We start from the raw sequence: 17745 nt of genomic DNA on the forward strand, positions 1-17745 counted from the left end.
CTGTCTTTTCTCTATTTGGTGCTCCTGTTGGTGGAGCACTCCTACTAACCACTTCTAATTTGGTGCTACTTGATTCAAATCTCTTTTTTTCTGAGATAATATAATATAATGATATTCATTCCATATGCTGGAATAAATGAATGAGGCTAATGTAGTCAGAGATGACTACCTAGAAGCCTGAGGCCCTACCTGGTTGTCCTGAGGGCTGAGGGACCCATGTATCAGCCTCCTACAGGAGGCTACGGGTGCATTCATGGTACATCAGGGCCAGCTCTGCACCCTAGGAAACCTAGAGGAATGTATATTCTGATGTTATGATGAGCACATCTTTCTTTTTTAACAATGGTGTTTCTCTTTGTGTGTGTGTGTGTGTGTTTCTTGTTCCTTGCATTGATTACACAGGACCTGATCATTGTGAAACCCCTCCTTAGTGGAAATATAAATGTCTTTCTCGACTACTTTCTGATCCTACATATTCTTTTTAATTTTTTTTAAGGCTTATTTATTTTTGAGACAGAGAGAGACAGAGCATGAATGGGGGAGGATCAGAGAGAGGGAGACACAGAATCTGGAACAGGCCCCAGGCTCTGAGCTGTCAGCACAGAGCCCGACGCGGGGCTCGAACTCACGGATCGCGAGATCATGACCTGAGCTGAAGTCGGCCGCTTAACCGACTGAGCCACCCAGGCGCCCCTGATCCTACGTATTCCACATGAAGTATGCTCAACTCCTGTTCCAAAAGTTTGACTTACCTGATTTTTCTTGCCTGGGAGTCATACATTCAACAGTTACTGAGTTCTCTTATGTGCCAGTTATTTTGGTAAACACCAGGGATAGAGAAGTAAAGACTGTTTCTGACTCTAAGATATTTACAGTTCAGTGCAGGGAGACACAGGAATGGTAAGAGTAGGTAAGAAGCGCTTAATGGTGGTCAGTCCAAAGTTCCATGGCCTTAGACTTGGGGCAAGTGGGAAGAGTTCCCAGAAGGAGTGACATTTGATGTGTAGCTTGAAGGAGAAGTAGAAGTATGGCATTTCAAACAGGAAATAGAGCACTGAATAAGAGACAGAAACCCGTGGTTCTAAGAAGTAGGTGAGCTTGTCAGTGTGCCTAGACCACCAATTACAGGCAGCACCTGGAAGAGTGACAGAGGACGAGGGTGCAAGTGAAGGGACAGGTTTTGAGTTTTGCCTGCTGCAAAATTAGGTTAAGACTTTTTATGTAGGAGACTGACATCTGTAGATAGTTTTTTTTTTTAAACATGGCTGTGGCATCAATATGGAGAATGGATGGGTGGGGAAGTCATTAGGAGATTGTTGCCATCTTGAAAACAGAAGTGATGAGGGCTTGACCTAGGGTCATGGTGGTGGGAGTGGATGAAGGAAGGCAGTGGCGATAGAATCCATAGGGATGGCTGCAGGAATACAAGACAAATCAGTTTGGACAACTGAGTAAGTGATGAAATCATCAACAAAGAGGAGGAGAAAGTCTCAACCCCCCACCATTTCAGCTTTTCAAATCCAAGCCATCCTTTTAGACTCCGTTCATTCCTTCTTCCGCTCATTGTCTCCTTAGGGACCACCCTCTCCCCAGAATATCTATTCTAGGAGACAGCAGTGGACAGTTTGCCGCCAGCAGGAGGCTGTTATTTCATATATGTTAGGTCTGTTTCCTAAACTAGAGTGCAGGACTCTCATTCACAAGCCCCACATCTCATACTGCCCTGATATTCCTCTCAGTGACTGTTGCACAGTGACAGGCATTTACTGCATGTTGTCTGCCATAGGCAATGGGGCCTAGTGCTGTCCTTGCAATTGAAATCTTAAATATAAAATAAAAATGAAGTGTAGCTGCTCTGGTTAATGCCGGAGTAGAAGGCCTGGAACCTAGGATCTGTAGTTTCCTCCCGTCTAGGGCTCCATGAGACACAGTTTGAAAACTTTTGGCTTAGTGGACTGGCTGTTGGTTGTGGAGTCAGAACTAGGTTCTGATCCCTGCTCTGTCTCTTACCTAGCTGCAATGGAGTAGACACATGAGGAAACGGTTCTGGGCCTCTCTTTCCCCTCTGTAAAACAGGGATAATTATACTTCCAATGGCTTATGGGGAGGACAAAATAAGGCAATGTGTGTAAAAATCTCTGGTACCTATTAAATACTCGCTAGGTCATTGTAGTTGGTAAGAATATTAAGACACTTGCTAGCTGATGGTGTAACTAACCCTTGTTGAATTGGTACTTTGTTCAGTCTATATAAATTTAACCATTGCTCAGGTTAGGAAAAGCCAGGGTTTGGTTGAAGTTATTGGGGAATTTGGGATCAAAGGGGACCCAATCTTGTCTTATGCTGTGCTCTCTCTACTCCATAAACCCACAATCGCCTGCCTTTGCATGAGGATCTGTCAATATTTAATGTGTGGGTGTCAGTTGCTGTAAACTGAGCATACCCCAGCACCAACTTGAATTAATTATATGCAAGAGGAGAGAAAATAAAATGCCTTCTTCTCAGAGCCCCAAGTTTCACTGGCTACGCTGAAGCCAGGAAACCACAGGGTGAAATTTCTACTGATGGAGGACTCCGAGAAGAAGCTAAACCAGAAGAGTGACGGCAAACCACGGAAAGTACGATTTAAAATCTCCTCCTCCTACAGTGGCAGAGTGTTGAAGCAGGTCTTTGAGGATGGGCAGGAATTAGAGTCGCCAAAGGAGGAATACCCTCACAGTTTTCTCCAAGAGTCCCTTGAACCAATGGATGGCATTTACGGGTCTGGGGAGGCCCCCAAGCCCCGACCATACTCCCCTAAGCTGACTGCTCAGAGGATCAGCGTTTTTAGAGAGGGCAATGCCTACACTTTGGCGGGCGGCCAGTCTTTCTTCAATGATTACAAGGCGAATGACCATAAGGTTGGTATTGTGCATGATGTGTAAACTTTAAGGACTAAAATGTGTATAGAAAAATGCCTGATTCAAATTTGTACATAGCTCATGCTCCAGTACCAACCAGAGCTGTAGGTGCACCAAATGGGAAGCCACTGTTGGAATAATATTTCTGGAACAAAAATAACATGCTTGCTGACTACTTATTGGAAAGTGCAGTAAGCGTACATAGTATTCCCTTCCATCCAGGGTAGTAAATTGTAATTGGGTCATTCGCTGGGTTATCTCGGTAAGTAAATTTAATAGAGATGCAGTGGTTTTCAGGTTGCCAGACTGCCGTTTTAGAAAATTATGTGACAACTGGCTGTTTTGTTTCCAGAAAGAGCCGAGTGTTTGAAGGTGCTCATTTTACTCCAGCCAATTATTCAGCTTGTGGTTTATCCCTGTCTTGTTTTATTTCCTCTCTCCCTCCTGCTGCCTGCTTTTAAAAAATGTTTGTTTGTTTGTTTATTTTGCCTTTCCCTTGTGTGTTAGCATGAACACTGAGTGGTTGGAGTCCCGGGAAGAAATGGTGAAAAGCAAGTCAAGCAGAGGAAATGTTACATGGGGAAGAAGTTTGAGCTAGTAGTTCAGTTGAAACCTGTATTTTGTCTGTTAATTCAATTATCTTTGCCAGTACCATGGATAATCAAAAGCACATACACGATTTTCTTTTAAGCTAGAAGAGCTTGGAAAATATTCACTGATTTCCAAAAATGAAGAGATGTGTGGATGTTTGCCGATGGGATTGTGAATGCCTTTTTTTTTTCTTTAAGATTAAATACAGTTATCTAATGTGCCAGGTCATTAATGAATAGTACACCAGGATATGCTCTCATCTTTAATGTGTGAAATTCAGATAATTACTCTCTAATCATTTTTATTGTTAGTTTCAAAGGGAACAGATAATTCATCTCTGGCAGACAAATGCATTGGCCTTTCTGGCCTTGGTGAAAGTGAAGTTATGGGCAGTCCACATTTATCAAAGATAATACCAGGTTTCTTTTTGATAACGAAGGGATCTGGAGTGAACAACCCCTCATGTTAGTGCAGTAACTTAGACATTATGAAGCAATAACACATACTTTTTAAAAAAAATATTTAAATTCAAGTTAGTTAATGTACAATGTAGTGTTGGTTTCAGGAGCAGAACAAAGTGATTCATCACTTATACATAGCACCCAGTGCTCATCCCAACAAGTGCCCTCCTTAATGCCCATCATCCATTTAGCCCATCCCCCCCACTCACCTCCCCTTCAACAACCCTCAGTTTTTTTTCTGTATTTAGGAATCTCTTGTGGTTTGCCCCTCTCTGCTTTTCTCTTATTATTCCTTCCCTTCCCCTATGCTCATCTGTTGTGTTTCTTAAATTCCACATATAAGTGAAATCGTCTGATATTTGTCTTTCTTTGACTGACTTTGCTTAGCATAATACATTCTAGTTCCATCCACATTGTTGCAAATGGCAAGAATTCATTCTTCATGATCTCCGAGTAATATACTTTTCCATTGGGTCTTCAGCACAACTTTGAGGAGAAAGGCAAAATATGCGCATTTCCATTTTGCAGATGAGTAAAATTGAGTGCCAAGTTGTTAAGGGATCTACCAGTATTAGAGGGTCATTAGGTACACGGTCAGAATAAGAACCCAGCTCTTCTGATGCCTCACGCTTTTGACCCTCTGGAATGCTCCTTTTTATTTATTTATTTTTTTTTAATTTTTTTTTTCAACGTTTATTTATTTTTGGGACAGAGAGAGACAGAGCATGAACGGGGGAGGGGCAGAGAGAGAGAGGGAGACACAGAATCAGAAACAGGCTCCAGGCTCTGAGCCATCAGCCCAGAGCCCGACGTGGGGCTCGAACTCACGGACCACGAGATCGTGACCTGGCTGAAGTCAGACGCTTAACCGACTGCGCCACCCAGGCGCCCCATGGAATGCTCCTTTTTAGAGAATAAGGTCATGAATCATAATGATGACGTTAATAGTAATAGTTGCCATTTACTGAGTGCTTATCATATCGTAGCTTCTTGGCTATATCTTGTACTTACAGTATCTCTTTTAAACTGAATCTTATTTGTAGGTTTAGACTACAAAGTTGTAGTTTATACAAACCTTGTATAAGCCTATGGTGGAGAATATTGGACCGCTTCACAGATCATGTGTCAAACCTGGCATGTATGTAAATGTATGATTTGGTAAGGACTTATAAAGCCAGATAACTGAGTTTTCATAGGAGTGCTGCACCATTGGTTTAAACACAGTACGCTGGAGACCATGTTCAGAGTTTGATTCCTGTTCACCTGGTTTCCTGCATGATCCAGTTATCCTTGTTTTCTTTGTTGCCTGATCCAGTGCTACCTGCTAATCTTAGCCAGCCTCTGGGTTAGAGGGGGATCAGGACAGATTCCTGCAGCTCCACCCACTGAAACAGGTTGTCAGTGTGGTATTCATGAAAAATAAGGAAACGAGAGCTGGAAAGCCATGATTTTTCAACAGTGAACCCAGTTGTAAAATAACCCTAGTAAATATTGGCTGTGAAGCAACACTGGGCAGCAGTTAACTACAACAATTAAAAGTAAAGGCTCTGAATTTGAACAGATATTTGTACACCAATGTTCACAGCTGCTGTATTCACAATTGCTCACAAGTGGAAACAACCCAAATGTCCACCAGTAGATGAATAGACAAATAAAATGTGATATATACACACAGGCGAATATTATTTAGCCTTAAAAAGGAGGGCCGTTCTGACAGATGCTACAACATGGATGAAACTTCAAGACCTTGTGCTAAGGGAAAGAAACTAGTCATAAAAAGATAATTATATGATTCCACCTATATGAGGTGCCTAGGGCAATCAGATTTATAGAGACAGAAAGTAGAGCAGTGGTTGCCAGAGGCTGGGGGAGGGGCGAGGTGAGTGTTTAATGGGCACAGAGTTTCAGTTTGGGAAGATGAAAAAGCTCTGGAGATTGTTGGTGGTAATGGTTACACAACAGTGTGAATGTACCAATGCCACTGACCTGTCTGTCCACTTAGAAATGGTTCAAGTGGTAAATCTTATGTAATATATTTTACCACAGTAAAAATAATAATTAAGAAACAGGGGCTCTGATGTCTGTTAGACCTGGGCTTTTTGTCCACTCTGCCTACTTACTGTGGGAGCTTAAGCAAACCACTTAGTCTTGCCAAGCTTTAATGTTATCGTCTATGAGATGAGAGTAATAAAAATACCTATTTATGGGGCACCTGGGTGGCTCAGTCAGCTAAGCATCCAACCCTTGGTTATGGCTCAGGTCATAATCTCATGGTTCGTGAGTTCAAGCTCCGCATTGGGCTCTGTGCTAACAGTGCAGAACCTGCTTGGGATTCTCTCTGTCTCTGTCTCTGTCTCTGTCTCTCTCTCTCTCTGCCCATCCCTCGCTTGCATGCGCATACTCTCTCTCAAAATAAATAAATAAACTTTAAAAAAAGTATCTACTTATGAAGATTGTTGTGGTGATTAAAAAAAGTTTGTATGTAAGAAATACTTAGCATTATGCCTGAAACATTGGATGAGCTTAGCTAATGTTCCCTACCATTGTGATAATGACCAGGTTCCTATCAAAGAAATACTGAGTCTTTGTAAAAAGTTTTATGGGATAGAGAAAGAGAAAGTGGTTATAAACAACTAAATATTTTAAAGAATTGAAACCAACTGAAGTTTTATAAGGTTCCTTTAAAAAAAATGGAAGGGAAAGGGAGGGAAATGGCATTTACTAAACATATACTCTGTATATATTATGTTATTTCATCTTCACAGTAATTCATTGAGAAAGATTCTTACAAATTGGAGAAACAGTGCACAGGAGTTTCGTAACTTGCAAATCTTGCACAGAAAAATTCGCCTTAGGCCTGCCTGCCTCCAAAGCCCATTGCATTTCTAGGACCCAGGAAGGTGTCCCCGCATTTAAACGCAGAGCCACAGAAAGGTTTCGTGGTGTCTGAAGAGCAATCTGCAGGCACATTGCCACTGTCAAGGGCATTTATGAAGCTCAGTCCCATAAGTTGCCGTTCTGGGCACTATGGAAGGAAACAAAAAAATTCCTGGCTTCCTCATGGCCCTCTGTAATGGAAGAGTGGGTGTTTCTCACGGGCAATTGGGTGTAACCAGATAACGTGAACTTTAGTTACACCCGGAGCGTTTCCTTAGACACAAGGAAGAACTTGGCTGTCAGGGTGACTGAAACTTAAACACACCTTAAAGGTGATTTGGGACCCTGCTTCTTTGGAGTACATTAAAAATAAATTTACAATCTTTGGTGTCTCACATATTGACCAGGTTAGAGGCAGGAGGTTGGACCCTACGACCACAGACTTTTTTTTTCAACATACTATAAAGGGTTTCACCCCAAGAAAACCAGTTCTATGTGTGAAAAAAAGTTCCCTAGTAATTGAACCTCTTTGGCTATTAGTGGAAGTGGAAATGGAACCTTCCAGAAGTGCCACCATCTTTATCTTCTGATGTTCAGAAACTGATAGTCCAGAGTGTGAAACAGGAGCCCAGTAAGAATCAAACAATAGGAAATGGAAGCTGCCACACGATCCCTTGAAGAGAAGGAGAGAAAACAGGCCCAAGTAGGAAGCTTGTGGCTTCATAAATAATGATTGAAAACTCTGCAGGTGTTTCAAGGAAGGGGGCCTGAGTACTGAAGTCCTGTTTAAGCCAGGTTGTGACTGAATGCGTTAGGGTTGTAAAGAGGAGACTGCTTAATTGTGGCATCTAAGTAGATTTGGTTTCTCCCGTTGTATAAGGGGGGGGCAGAGGATTTCACGTTGGGGTATTTAGCTGTGTAGCATGATTGTGTGTGGACTGCCAATGAACAGTTTTTCATACTAGCAACGTTAGGGGCGCCTGGGTGGCTCAGAGTGGTTGGTTGAGCGTCTGACTTCGGCTCAGGTTATGATCTCATAGTCCGTGGGTTCGAGCCCCGCGTCGGGCTCTGTGTTGACAGCTCGGAGCCTGGAGCTTGCTTCAGGTTCTGTGTCTCCCTCTCTCTCTGCTCCTCCCCGCTCATGCTCTGTCTATCTCTCTCTCAAAAATAAACGTTAAAAAAAAATACTAGCGATGTTAACAATGCCCACCAGTATATAGTATTTTTAGCTTTTGGAAACCCTGTCTTATATACTCTTCATTGCACCCCTACCCCTAGAAATTGATATAATTAGCCTTAGGGATGGGAGTCCGAATCTTTAACCACAGGGACATTGCCCAATCAGCACAGAAGCCAGCAGAATATTGGGGCAGGGTCCTGAAACGTGGACTTCTGAGCAACGACTACTGCATTACTGGGTTTAGGGGATGTGAGAGGTTCCCTGAAGAGAACTGTGGGTAACAGGAGGGCGCTCAGGAGTCTCAGGACAGCACCTGCTTACCACCCAGTATCAAAGTATTCTTCTGTTTTGATAATAACTTTGTCTGTGGTGAAGCCCATCAGTGAACCCCATCAGTCAGATGTCACCCCATTTGTGGAGGAGCAAACTGCTGTTCTGAGAGGTCACGTGGTTCTCTTAAATCTCACAGTTGGTGAACAGCGGAATTGAGATCTGGTGTTGTTTCCCTCCAAGCTATCCTAGCTCTGGGAGGCAATATGTGTTCTTAGTTAATAATCCCTAAACATTTACTTCCCACACTTCCTTACTGCGTTGTTGTAGTATTGTCTCAATTATTCCTCAGCTAATTTTCAAGTAATACATGATAAATCTATACAAAGAACGTGAGCTATTGATAATGATGCCACAGGGTCCCTGGGTGGCTCAGTTGGTTAGGCATCTGACTCTTGATGTCAGCTCAGGTCTTGATCTCAGGGTTATGAGTTCAAGCCCCGCATTGAGCTCTGCGCTGGGCCTGAAGCCTACTTAAAAAAAAAAAAAATGCTATAGAAGTATATTTTTTGACATTAAAAGACTTTTGTATTGTACAATTAATAAAAACATTACATATATGTAAGATGATTGCACATATATAAGATCATTATATATTATGTATTTACATAAGATCATTATATACATAACAATCTTACAGGTTTTTTGGAGAGAAGATGCTTGTGAATAGTGCAGGGTAGGTGTTGAGAATATGGACTTTAGAGTTAAACACACTGGGGTTCGAATCCCAGCCACAGACCCTGACTAACTGTAACCTTGGGAGCCTCTTTACCTCACTGTGATTCAGTCTCTTCATCGGTAAGATGTAGAAATCATAGCATCCGCCTCAAGGGATGCTTGAGGGGAAAGTGAGGTAATGTTTGTAAATGCTTATCGTGGTGCCCGACACAAAATAAATGCTATCCACTATAATCAAATAATGATAATCAGTAAATTTTATCTATTATTATTTATGCATAACAATTTTGGAGAGCTGTTTATTTTTTTAAGCCCTCTTCTGTATTTATTAAACTCTTTCTGTGTGCATCCCTGCATCAGCTACTGCTGTATGTAGTGGGAATAGAAGTTCTGGCTCCCACCCTGCAGTCCCAGTTATACAGTTAGTTCAGCTTTGCTTGGTTACCGTCAACAGGGGGAAGGAATCTGGGTTTTAAGGATTTTAGAGAGAGCGAACAAACCAGGGAGTGAATTGTAGCTTTGGGGTCTGTTGGAATCATAAATGCTAGATGGTTACAAGGTCCTTCTCTCCTGTTGCCTGGGATGTTGAACGGTTTCTGCAGCCCTGTATATGGTGATCGGTGTTAAATCTCCATGCTCATTCTCCATTTCTCTAGTCCCCACCTATTATAGATTTTGGAAAGATAATCATCTACACGAACAACCTGAAAATCATCCGAACCCCAATGGACAAGAGAGACTTCATGCGGAAAATGCTCCAGAAGGAAGAGGAGGCCGAGGAGGAGTCTCTGATGAGCAAAGAAGAAATCTGTGGAGACAGCGGCCTGAATGATGGGCATTTGCCAGACACGGAAAGCACATTCCCCCATAACCAGTACCCACAGGTGTGTCAGAATGGTTCGCTGTCCTACTTGGAGCTGGCCCTACAGCAGTGGTCTCCACATGGTTTTGATCTTTGCAATACTTCAGAAAAAACTTGAATGTAAATACTTAAGATGTCTAACTGTTAAAGATGTTCAAGAATTTTAACTTTATTATTATATTTTAATGGTAAGTGATTAGCAAAATAGTTATGTACATATTTCAAGTACACACAGTTTTTTTTTTTTTTCTGATGACTTCTTTTGAGATCCAATTAGGTATTAATTGTTTTCACTCTGCAATGTGGCAAAGAACAGCTTGTTCCAGAGATGGAAAAAATCAGCTCTGTTCTTTTTCTTAATGGGTTTGCTTGTGTTTATCTTACTGGTTTATCCTCAATCCAGTTTCCTTGAAGAGATCTTATGAAGACATGTGTCCAGTTTTGTAGAGATTAGTTGAGTTGAAATTAAGCCATATTGTCTCTAAGTCTTCTAGACCAGGGACAAGAGAACTTCAGTATGTTGCAAAATGCTCAAAGCGAATGAGTGAGCTGGGACACCATTGTCACTTTGGATGCAGTGAGGTCACTTTACGTCATGTTTACTCTAGGGTCCCCTGGGTACCATGTTTGGTCACTGCCTGACCTATTTAAGGTGCCAGTGTCAACTAGTTTACTAAAAATTAGTATAATGGTTTATTTTGAAGATATTATTGACGCTTAATTTCTTGCTTTTTAAAGATAAAAAGTAAATATAAATAGTTAGAATTTTTTTTCTTCCCACACTCCTCAGAGGTGTGCCCTCTTCACCTTGGAAACTGTTGCTTAGACATGCTCAGATGAGGGGGTAGAGTGATGATATTCATTAGTTCACAGTGTGGGGTTGGGAGTGGTTAAAGCAAGTTTGATGGTTTTAAGCTAAGAGAGTAAAAGCTTGGATAGCAGCAGAAATGAATTTTCTCTCTCTTCAGATTCCATCTCTTGGGAGCTGAAGCTTTCTGTGGGACTTACTCTCACCTCCCATGAGTTGGTGTGACGCAGTGAGCCAGCGGCTTCCTCGTACTTGAGTGATATCCCCACCCTGGCAAGGTTTAGAGGATGGGAATGAGAAAGTCATGACCACACTCTAACAAAAGACTCTTATTAAAGTTCTGCTCACAACGACTCATGTCTCTTTCCCACATGATCTCACACTAGATAAGATATATTTGAAATGCAAATATGATCATGTCACCCCTTCATCACTCTCTTCCCCCACCCCAAACTTTAAGTGACATCTCATCCCTTGGAATGAAACCAAACCTTCTGACTTGTTGTAGAAAACGTTGTATAGCCTGGACCCTCCCGGCCTGTTTATTCTCCTCTTACACATCTCTCCTCATTCTCTCTGTCCCAGACACACTGCCCATCTAGCTACCATTCATATGTTCTTCGCCCTTTCCTAGCAGAGGCAACTTCCCTCTGCTTAGAATGTTCTCCAGATTCCCCACCCCCTTCCCCTTAGCATCTGAAAGTGGAGACATCACTTCCTCAGAGGATAGACCCCTCAGAGTACCTCACACCCCTCCTCAGTTGCAGTCTTCAATTTCTCTGTGTAGTTATTTGGTTAATGTTTGCTGTCACACACTAGAGTTTTGTCTGTACAAGGGCTGGGGCCATGTTTATGTGGCTTTGGTATAGTAGTTCCAGTGGCACAACAATAAGAATGAAAATACAGGTTGGCACAGAGTAGGCGCACAGTGCATATTAGTGAAATATTTGTGGAGAGAATATTGGAATTTGGGACCAGAGTGCCAGCTGGTAAGGAAGTATCGTCCTTCTGCCTTCTCTTGCCTTTTACATAGCACTATTCAGAACCCAGCTTAGCAGCAGGCAGATTACTGAACATTGTGATCCGAAGCATTACCTCCCCACTTTAAAATTCATTAATTCTATTCTTTTTCAAGCCGTTTTGTAATTTGTAGGAGCATATATTTTCAGAAAGGAGCCAGGAATGACAAAATGCAGGTCACGCTTCTGGCCTGAAAAAAAAAAAAAAAAAAAAAAAAAGCAACAACAGGCCTGACATGACAATTATCTGTAAATTCAATTTGGAGAGATCCATGTTTTCTGGCTGTAATACCACAAACTAGGACAGAGGCGTGCAGCAGAGTTGTCGTGAAAGGTTATACTTCACTTGCCTGTCTTTTAAACTCTGTTTTAAATTGCTATTTGTTTGCCAAATCCCTCATGCAATAAATGCCCAGCCAGGTTTTATTTTAAAAAAGAGGGTCAGAGAACATCAAGGCGCCCCTTCTGACCAGGAGACCCTTTGTTGTGTTATATGGAGCAGGGAAGCAGTGGGAACCTTGATGAAAGAGCAAGGCAAGGCTAACGGCCAGGCCATGCTGACCGTCTGTATTCACCGTAAAAGAAAAGGAGAGCAATAATTGAATTGAGCCACAGTGAAATATGGAAGGGGAAAAATCTGGCCGTATGTTCGGTGGATTTGAGACCGTAACTCATCCGGACTTCTTTATGCCTTCTGTGCTCTTGCCTTTGAAATAGGCGACAACAGTGACAACAACTGTCATTTATTGAGGGCCTGTGATAGCCAACCACCATGCCCAGTGCTTTCTATGCATCAGTCTACTTCATTCTCACAAGGACTCTGTGAGGTAGTGATTGTTAGCAGTCACACTCTTGAGCTGGGGAAACTAAGGCACAGAGAAGTTAAGTAACTTGCCAGAGGTTATCAGAGCCAGTGGTCAAACCCTGGACCACCTGACTACCAGTCCTATCATCTTAACCACTCTGCTGGGCAGTCTCCAGATTGGTGCTCCTTAGCATCATCAGGGCTACCACAAGCCTTTGAGTCTGCAGTGTGAAAGCTGAGGCCCCTTTCCTTGGCCATGGAGCTAGTAAGAGGTGGTTTGGGTAGGTCTGTCGGCTCCAGGACCTACACTGTGCAGTACAACTATGTTCTAAGCCATCTTACTGATTATTTTCTGAGAGGAGATTAAAAATGCTGAGAATGGAAGACAGAAGCTTATATCCCTCTTGCCTTGAATAGAGGCTCAGTAGCCCTTGATTTAATCATTAAATGATTAAATGACATGCTGAGAGCAAGTGGTTGGAAGGAGGGTGGTAACCCAGGGTAAGAATGGAAATTCCAGGGAGCCTTCTAATAGTACTTCATACAACCACGTGACATTAGATAAAATTTGATCGATGATTTGTTTTTGTTCTCCGCAAGCAGGTGCACCAGGTCATTTCATGAATCTTTTCATAGCTGAACCTGACATTGTATGCAAATTAATTTTTGGATGACATGTATAGCATTTTGGTAGGAATTTGCTATACTTCCTTTGGCAGCACTGACAACATTAAAATCTCCCTGGGATCAAGTACAAAAAAGAACATGTGGATTTAGCAGAAAAACGGACTGTGACCATTTCCTTAAAGAATATTTTGGCAAAAACACTTATTTTGAATACTTTAAGGGTAGAAAACAAGTGTCTCCATTATTGATGTATTAAAACATGGCCACAATCAATAAAATATTAACCAAAGGGTACATTTAGGCTTTTGTCGGTTGGATGATCACTTCCATTCCCTAAATCTAGAATGAATAAAATGTGGTATCTTCTTAGGCACTTTGTAGCACAATGGAACTATTTTCTGAACTCCTGCCACCCTTTTCAAGATTATTTTTATTCTTAAATTATAAAAGAAAGCTGTGTTAGCTGGGTTGAGCCACCCAGTGGATTCCGCCATCTTGTTAGGTCCTAGGATTTAAGAATCAGAAGGGTTCTCCAGACATCGTCGTTTTGTTTGTTCATCTGGCAAACATGTGAATGGCACATGTTGTGCCAGGCACTGCACTAGAGGTCTTGGAGGTGATGGTGACAGGGACTAGCACAGAGAGCTTCATGTCTGGTCAGCAGGAACTTTCAGTAGAAGATGAGGCCTGCCATGCTTGGGGCAGGACAGGTGGGACAGGACTCCTGGCCCAGAGGTGTGGGGAGGCAAGGCTTCCTGGATAAGTGCTGCTAAGCCAACATCTGAAAACAAATAATTGTTGTCTGGTTTGGGGAGAGCCACCCACAAGACTAGAGGCAGGGCTCCACACTAAATTCATGCCAGAGTTGGTGTGTATCTGGACTAGCATTGCGGTTGTGGGTGGTGAAAACTGGATGGATCTGAGAGATGTTTTGCAAGTGAAATAGGACTTGGTGCTGGATCCACCTGGTATTGATTTGGTACCACCCCTTATTTCTTGGGAGGTTCATGGTCTATGCACAGTCTTTGCACAGAAATGCAAAGGTTCCTAGTTTCCTTGAGGTGTCTTAGGGAGGGAACATGCAGTAGACAAGGGGCATATTCTGCAGGATGGGAGTCGAGCACTAGTAAGTCAAGACTCACTAGCAGGGCTTAGAAGTGAATTAACTTTTGTGGAAAACCTATAATATGCCGGGTGACAAACTGTGGTTTTTTTCACACTCTCATTTAATATTCCAGCTACTCCGAGAGGTCAGCATTACTACTCCCATTTCACAGGGAAAGAAAAACAAAGATGTAGAGAGGTCAAGGGAACTTCCCAAGGTGCATGATTGCTCTCTCAGGCCTTATCACAGGTATCAAAGAAAATAAAGTACTGCAGGAATTCAGAGCTCAGCTTCGAAGGATTGTAACATCGATTCATTCATCCACTCAGGCTCTCGGCCAGTCACACAAAAACAGTATCTCTTGAACGCCTGCTGCTGGACAGGCACAGCGAAGGGCTGTGTATGGAGTCAGTAAGAGCATGAACTCTGGTGCTCAGTCATCTGGAATCAAAACCTGCCTCCTCTCCTCCAAGGCTGTGTGACCATTGGCAAATAACCGAACTTCTCAGCGTCTCAATTTTCACATCTGCAGCAAGGATGATAATATTTGCACCACCTCACTGGGGTGTTGTACGGATTAACGTAAAGAAAGCTCTTAGAACAGCACCTCGCACCACCTAGGCACACTGCAGCTGTTCACTATTAGTATTTGGCAATGCGGATAAGTAGGTCCTTGTCCTGACGGAGCACACAGAAATGACACGTCAGATGGTGACAAGGGCAGTGAAGAACGTAAAGCTGCAAAGTGCAAGGCATCGTAGCGGGGGATGGTGTCTCAGAGATTCCATCAGGGAGATCCTCTCTGATAAAATTGCAGGGAGAATTGTGTGCCTCTGGTCAGTTCCCTCTTTGGCATTTGTGGGAAGCATTTTCTGCTCTCGTTCTGCCTCTGCCTTTCTGGCAGCCCAGTGCTATTTCAACGTGTGTTTGAACAGTGGTCTCTAACTGAATGCTGCCCTGTGTCTTGCAGGAAGGGGAGCTTCCCGAGGACAACTGTTTTCACTGCCGAGGGTCGGGCAGTGCCACCTGCTCTCTGTGCCACGGCAGCAAGTTCTCCATGCTGGCCAACAGATTTAAGGAGTCCTATCGGGCCCTGCGGTGCCCTGCCTGCAATGAGAACGGCCTGCAGCCTTGCCAGATTTGCAATCAATAGCCTGTGGCTTTGTATGTCCGCTGTTATCGCATCCTTCCTGAAGTTACTGCTTACAAACCCCCTCCTTCTCTTCCCTCTCCCAGCAAGGAAGCCACAGTGGCTACCACCACTTCCACCACTGGCAAAATTCAATTACTTGATGACATTTCGTGAGGCTGGTAACATCTCCATGTGGTTCTAAGTGGCAGAGGCATTTTCGAATTAGAGTCGGCTTTGAAACGGGTTCTAAAATTATCCTTCCAGGAACGTGTGCGTGTATCTTACTTGGCTTAGCTCGGTTTTTTCCTTACACTAGTGAGCAAATAAATGCACATTACAGGCAGCAGGTTGAAGTCATTTTCTGGTTGGGAATTATTTTGCACAATTATGCCATGAGAAAGGGATAAAAAAGTAAGAGTAAAAAAGGCAGGTTTCTGATTAACTGAATTTCTGTTGCATATAATGCATTTCAAATCATCATTGGTCAGATTTAATTTTTAATTAAGCAGAAGAGGAAAGGGATGCCCGATGCAGAATGTACCAGCAGGCCACTGAAAACAAAGCAACATGTATGAGCTTCGTGCTGAAGATGGGCAAGCTGAGGAGGCCTTTCCTTCAAAGTCCTGAGTCTCTCCTGTGTGATGTGCTTGGGTGGTATTCACGCAGGCAGTGAGCAGGGCTGCTTCTTAAGACCAGATGAGATAAGACACTCCTACATATGCCTCTAAACTGCTGAGGCTATAAGCCAAGTCAGAACTACTTAGGATAAATTTGGTGCTTAAGTATGTGTGTGTGACATGACTTCTTCCAACCCCTGAATTATCAGCAGATAAATACATGTATTTTAAGTCTAGGATATAGCCACAATCTCTTCAAAAAAGACTGGATATTTTTATAGTTATCTATTAGAAACCTCTAAAAAAAAAAACCAAGGATGATTTTTAAGAATTCTCATTCTACCGTCGGTGAATACACATACTAAAGGTAATTCTTTCCTCTTAAAGTTGGTTACAAAATTAGAAAGATGCTTTCGTTAATGTACTTTTGTGGCTCTAACCCCCACAGCCTTTACCACTTGAGAATAACCCTGTAAAATCTGTTATGTTTTGAGACACGTGGCTTTTCTATGATGATTTTGATTTTCATTACCTGATTTTTTTTTCAACATTTGTTTGTTATTCTCTAATATTCAGCTATTAAAATAATTCAATGAACGCTTTTCGGGAGACATAAATACTTCTAATAGAAAGATTAAAATATTTTTTGAAGCCATGATAAATTTTGCCTGTCCTCTCTTCCCCAGAATGATAGAACTATTCCTAAGGGACTTTCTTTGCCTCTGCACTAAACTGTTTCCTGAGTTAGTTTATGGTTTCTCACAGCTTTTGACTCTTCTATTTTTCCAGACTACTAGAGGAAGGAATGATAACAAGAGGCCTTTAAGTGCGTTCTTCTCTTTTTTGACAGGAACATTTGACAACGGCTGTTTTGAGCCCTGCGTGCCTGATGTACATTGTTGCCCAGATGGGCACCATCGCTTCGGTAGGGCACAGCGCTTACGCTTTCAGTGGAGGAGGCAGATCTATCAACAGATAATCACAGCGTAGCATGACAAGTTCTGGGGTAGGGGAATTGCTAGGAGGATTTGAAGCACATGGAAGGTACATCTGAGGTAGCCTGAGTGGGGTGAGAGAGGCTTCCCAGGGGAGGAGGTATAGCGATGGTGGTTTCTTTTCCTTCCTTCATGCTTTTTAGAGCCTTTAATCCTTTTCAGCCCATAATAAATGCATCCACTAATGATTACGTTTGTTTATTCAGTGAACAAGAATTTATCGTGCACTGGGAATATATCATTAAACAAAACAGACAAAATCCTAGCCCCCATGGAGCTTACATTTTGGTGGGGAGGTATTGAGACCTAAAAACATATATATTTGACATAAAATATCTATATTTAAAGACAACTAAATAGTATGCAACAATAAAAAAATACAATTACGTATGCACATATGTAATGTATAAGGTGTTAGAAAAGGATAAATGCTTTGATGAAAAATAAAACAATATGGGGTGTGAAGGGTTAGGAGGGTTTGCAATTTTAAATTAGTTTTCAGGGAAGCATCACTGAGAAAGTTTCTTTTACATAAAGGCCTCAAGGGCATGAGGTGAACGTGTCTGGGGGTGAGGTTACTCCAGGCAGAGGAAACAGCAAGTGCTGCAGTGCAGTGAGCAAGATGACAAGTGTCAGGGAATGAGGCCAGAAAGGAAGGCGCCTGAGGGGGCACCTCAAAGCTCTTGTAAAAACCTAGGTTTCAGGGAGTGAACTGGTGCTCTGCATGGGGCATGTTTTCTGTCAACCGCACCACCTCT

The 17745-nt window shown here is 42.5% G+C and overlaps 1 protein-coding gene across 1 annotated transcript; it reads left to right on the plus strand.

The window, feature by feature from the left end:
* Positions 1 to 2484: 2484 nt before the first annotated feature.
* On the plus strand, positions 2485 to 17176 carry GRXCR2 (glutaredoxin and cysteine rich domain containing 2). The gene is made up of 3 exons (XM_040453776.1): positions 2485 to 2900; positions 9674 to 9901; positions 15214 to 17176. Exons 1-3 carry the CDS (start codon positions 2565 to 2567, stop codon positions 15394 to 15396), a joined length of 747 nt encoding a protein of 248 aa, XP_040309710.1. The 5' UTR covers positions 2485 to 2564; the 3' UTR covers positions 15397 to 17176.
* Positions 17177 to 17745: the final 569 nt, after the last annotated feature.

The sequence above is a fragment of the Herpailurus yagouaroundi genome, unplaced genomic scaffold (assembly GCF_014898765.1).
Source record: "Herpailurus yagouaroundi ecotype Mexico unplaced genomic scaffold, PumYag 29, whole genome shotgun sequence".
NCBI classification, from domain to species: Eukaryota; Metazoa; Chordata; class Mammalia; order Carnivora; family Felidae; genus Herpailurus; species Herpailurus yagouaroundi.

Excerpts from the sequence above, each read along its gene's own strand:
- GRXCR2 (XM_040453776.1), top strand. The coding sequence starts at position 2,565 with ATGGAGGACTCCGAGAAGAAGCTAAACCAGAAGAGTGACGGCAAACCA. Across the intron at positions 2,901-9,673 it reads ACAAGGCGAATGACCATAAG|TCCCCACCTATTATAGATTT; the intron begins GTTGGTATTGTG and ends CCATTTCTCTAG. Across the intron at positions 9,902-15,213 it reads CCCATAACCAGTACCCACAG|GAAGGGGAGCTTCCCGAGGA; the intron begins GTGTGTCAGAAT and ends TGTGTCTTGCAG.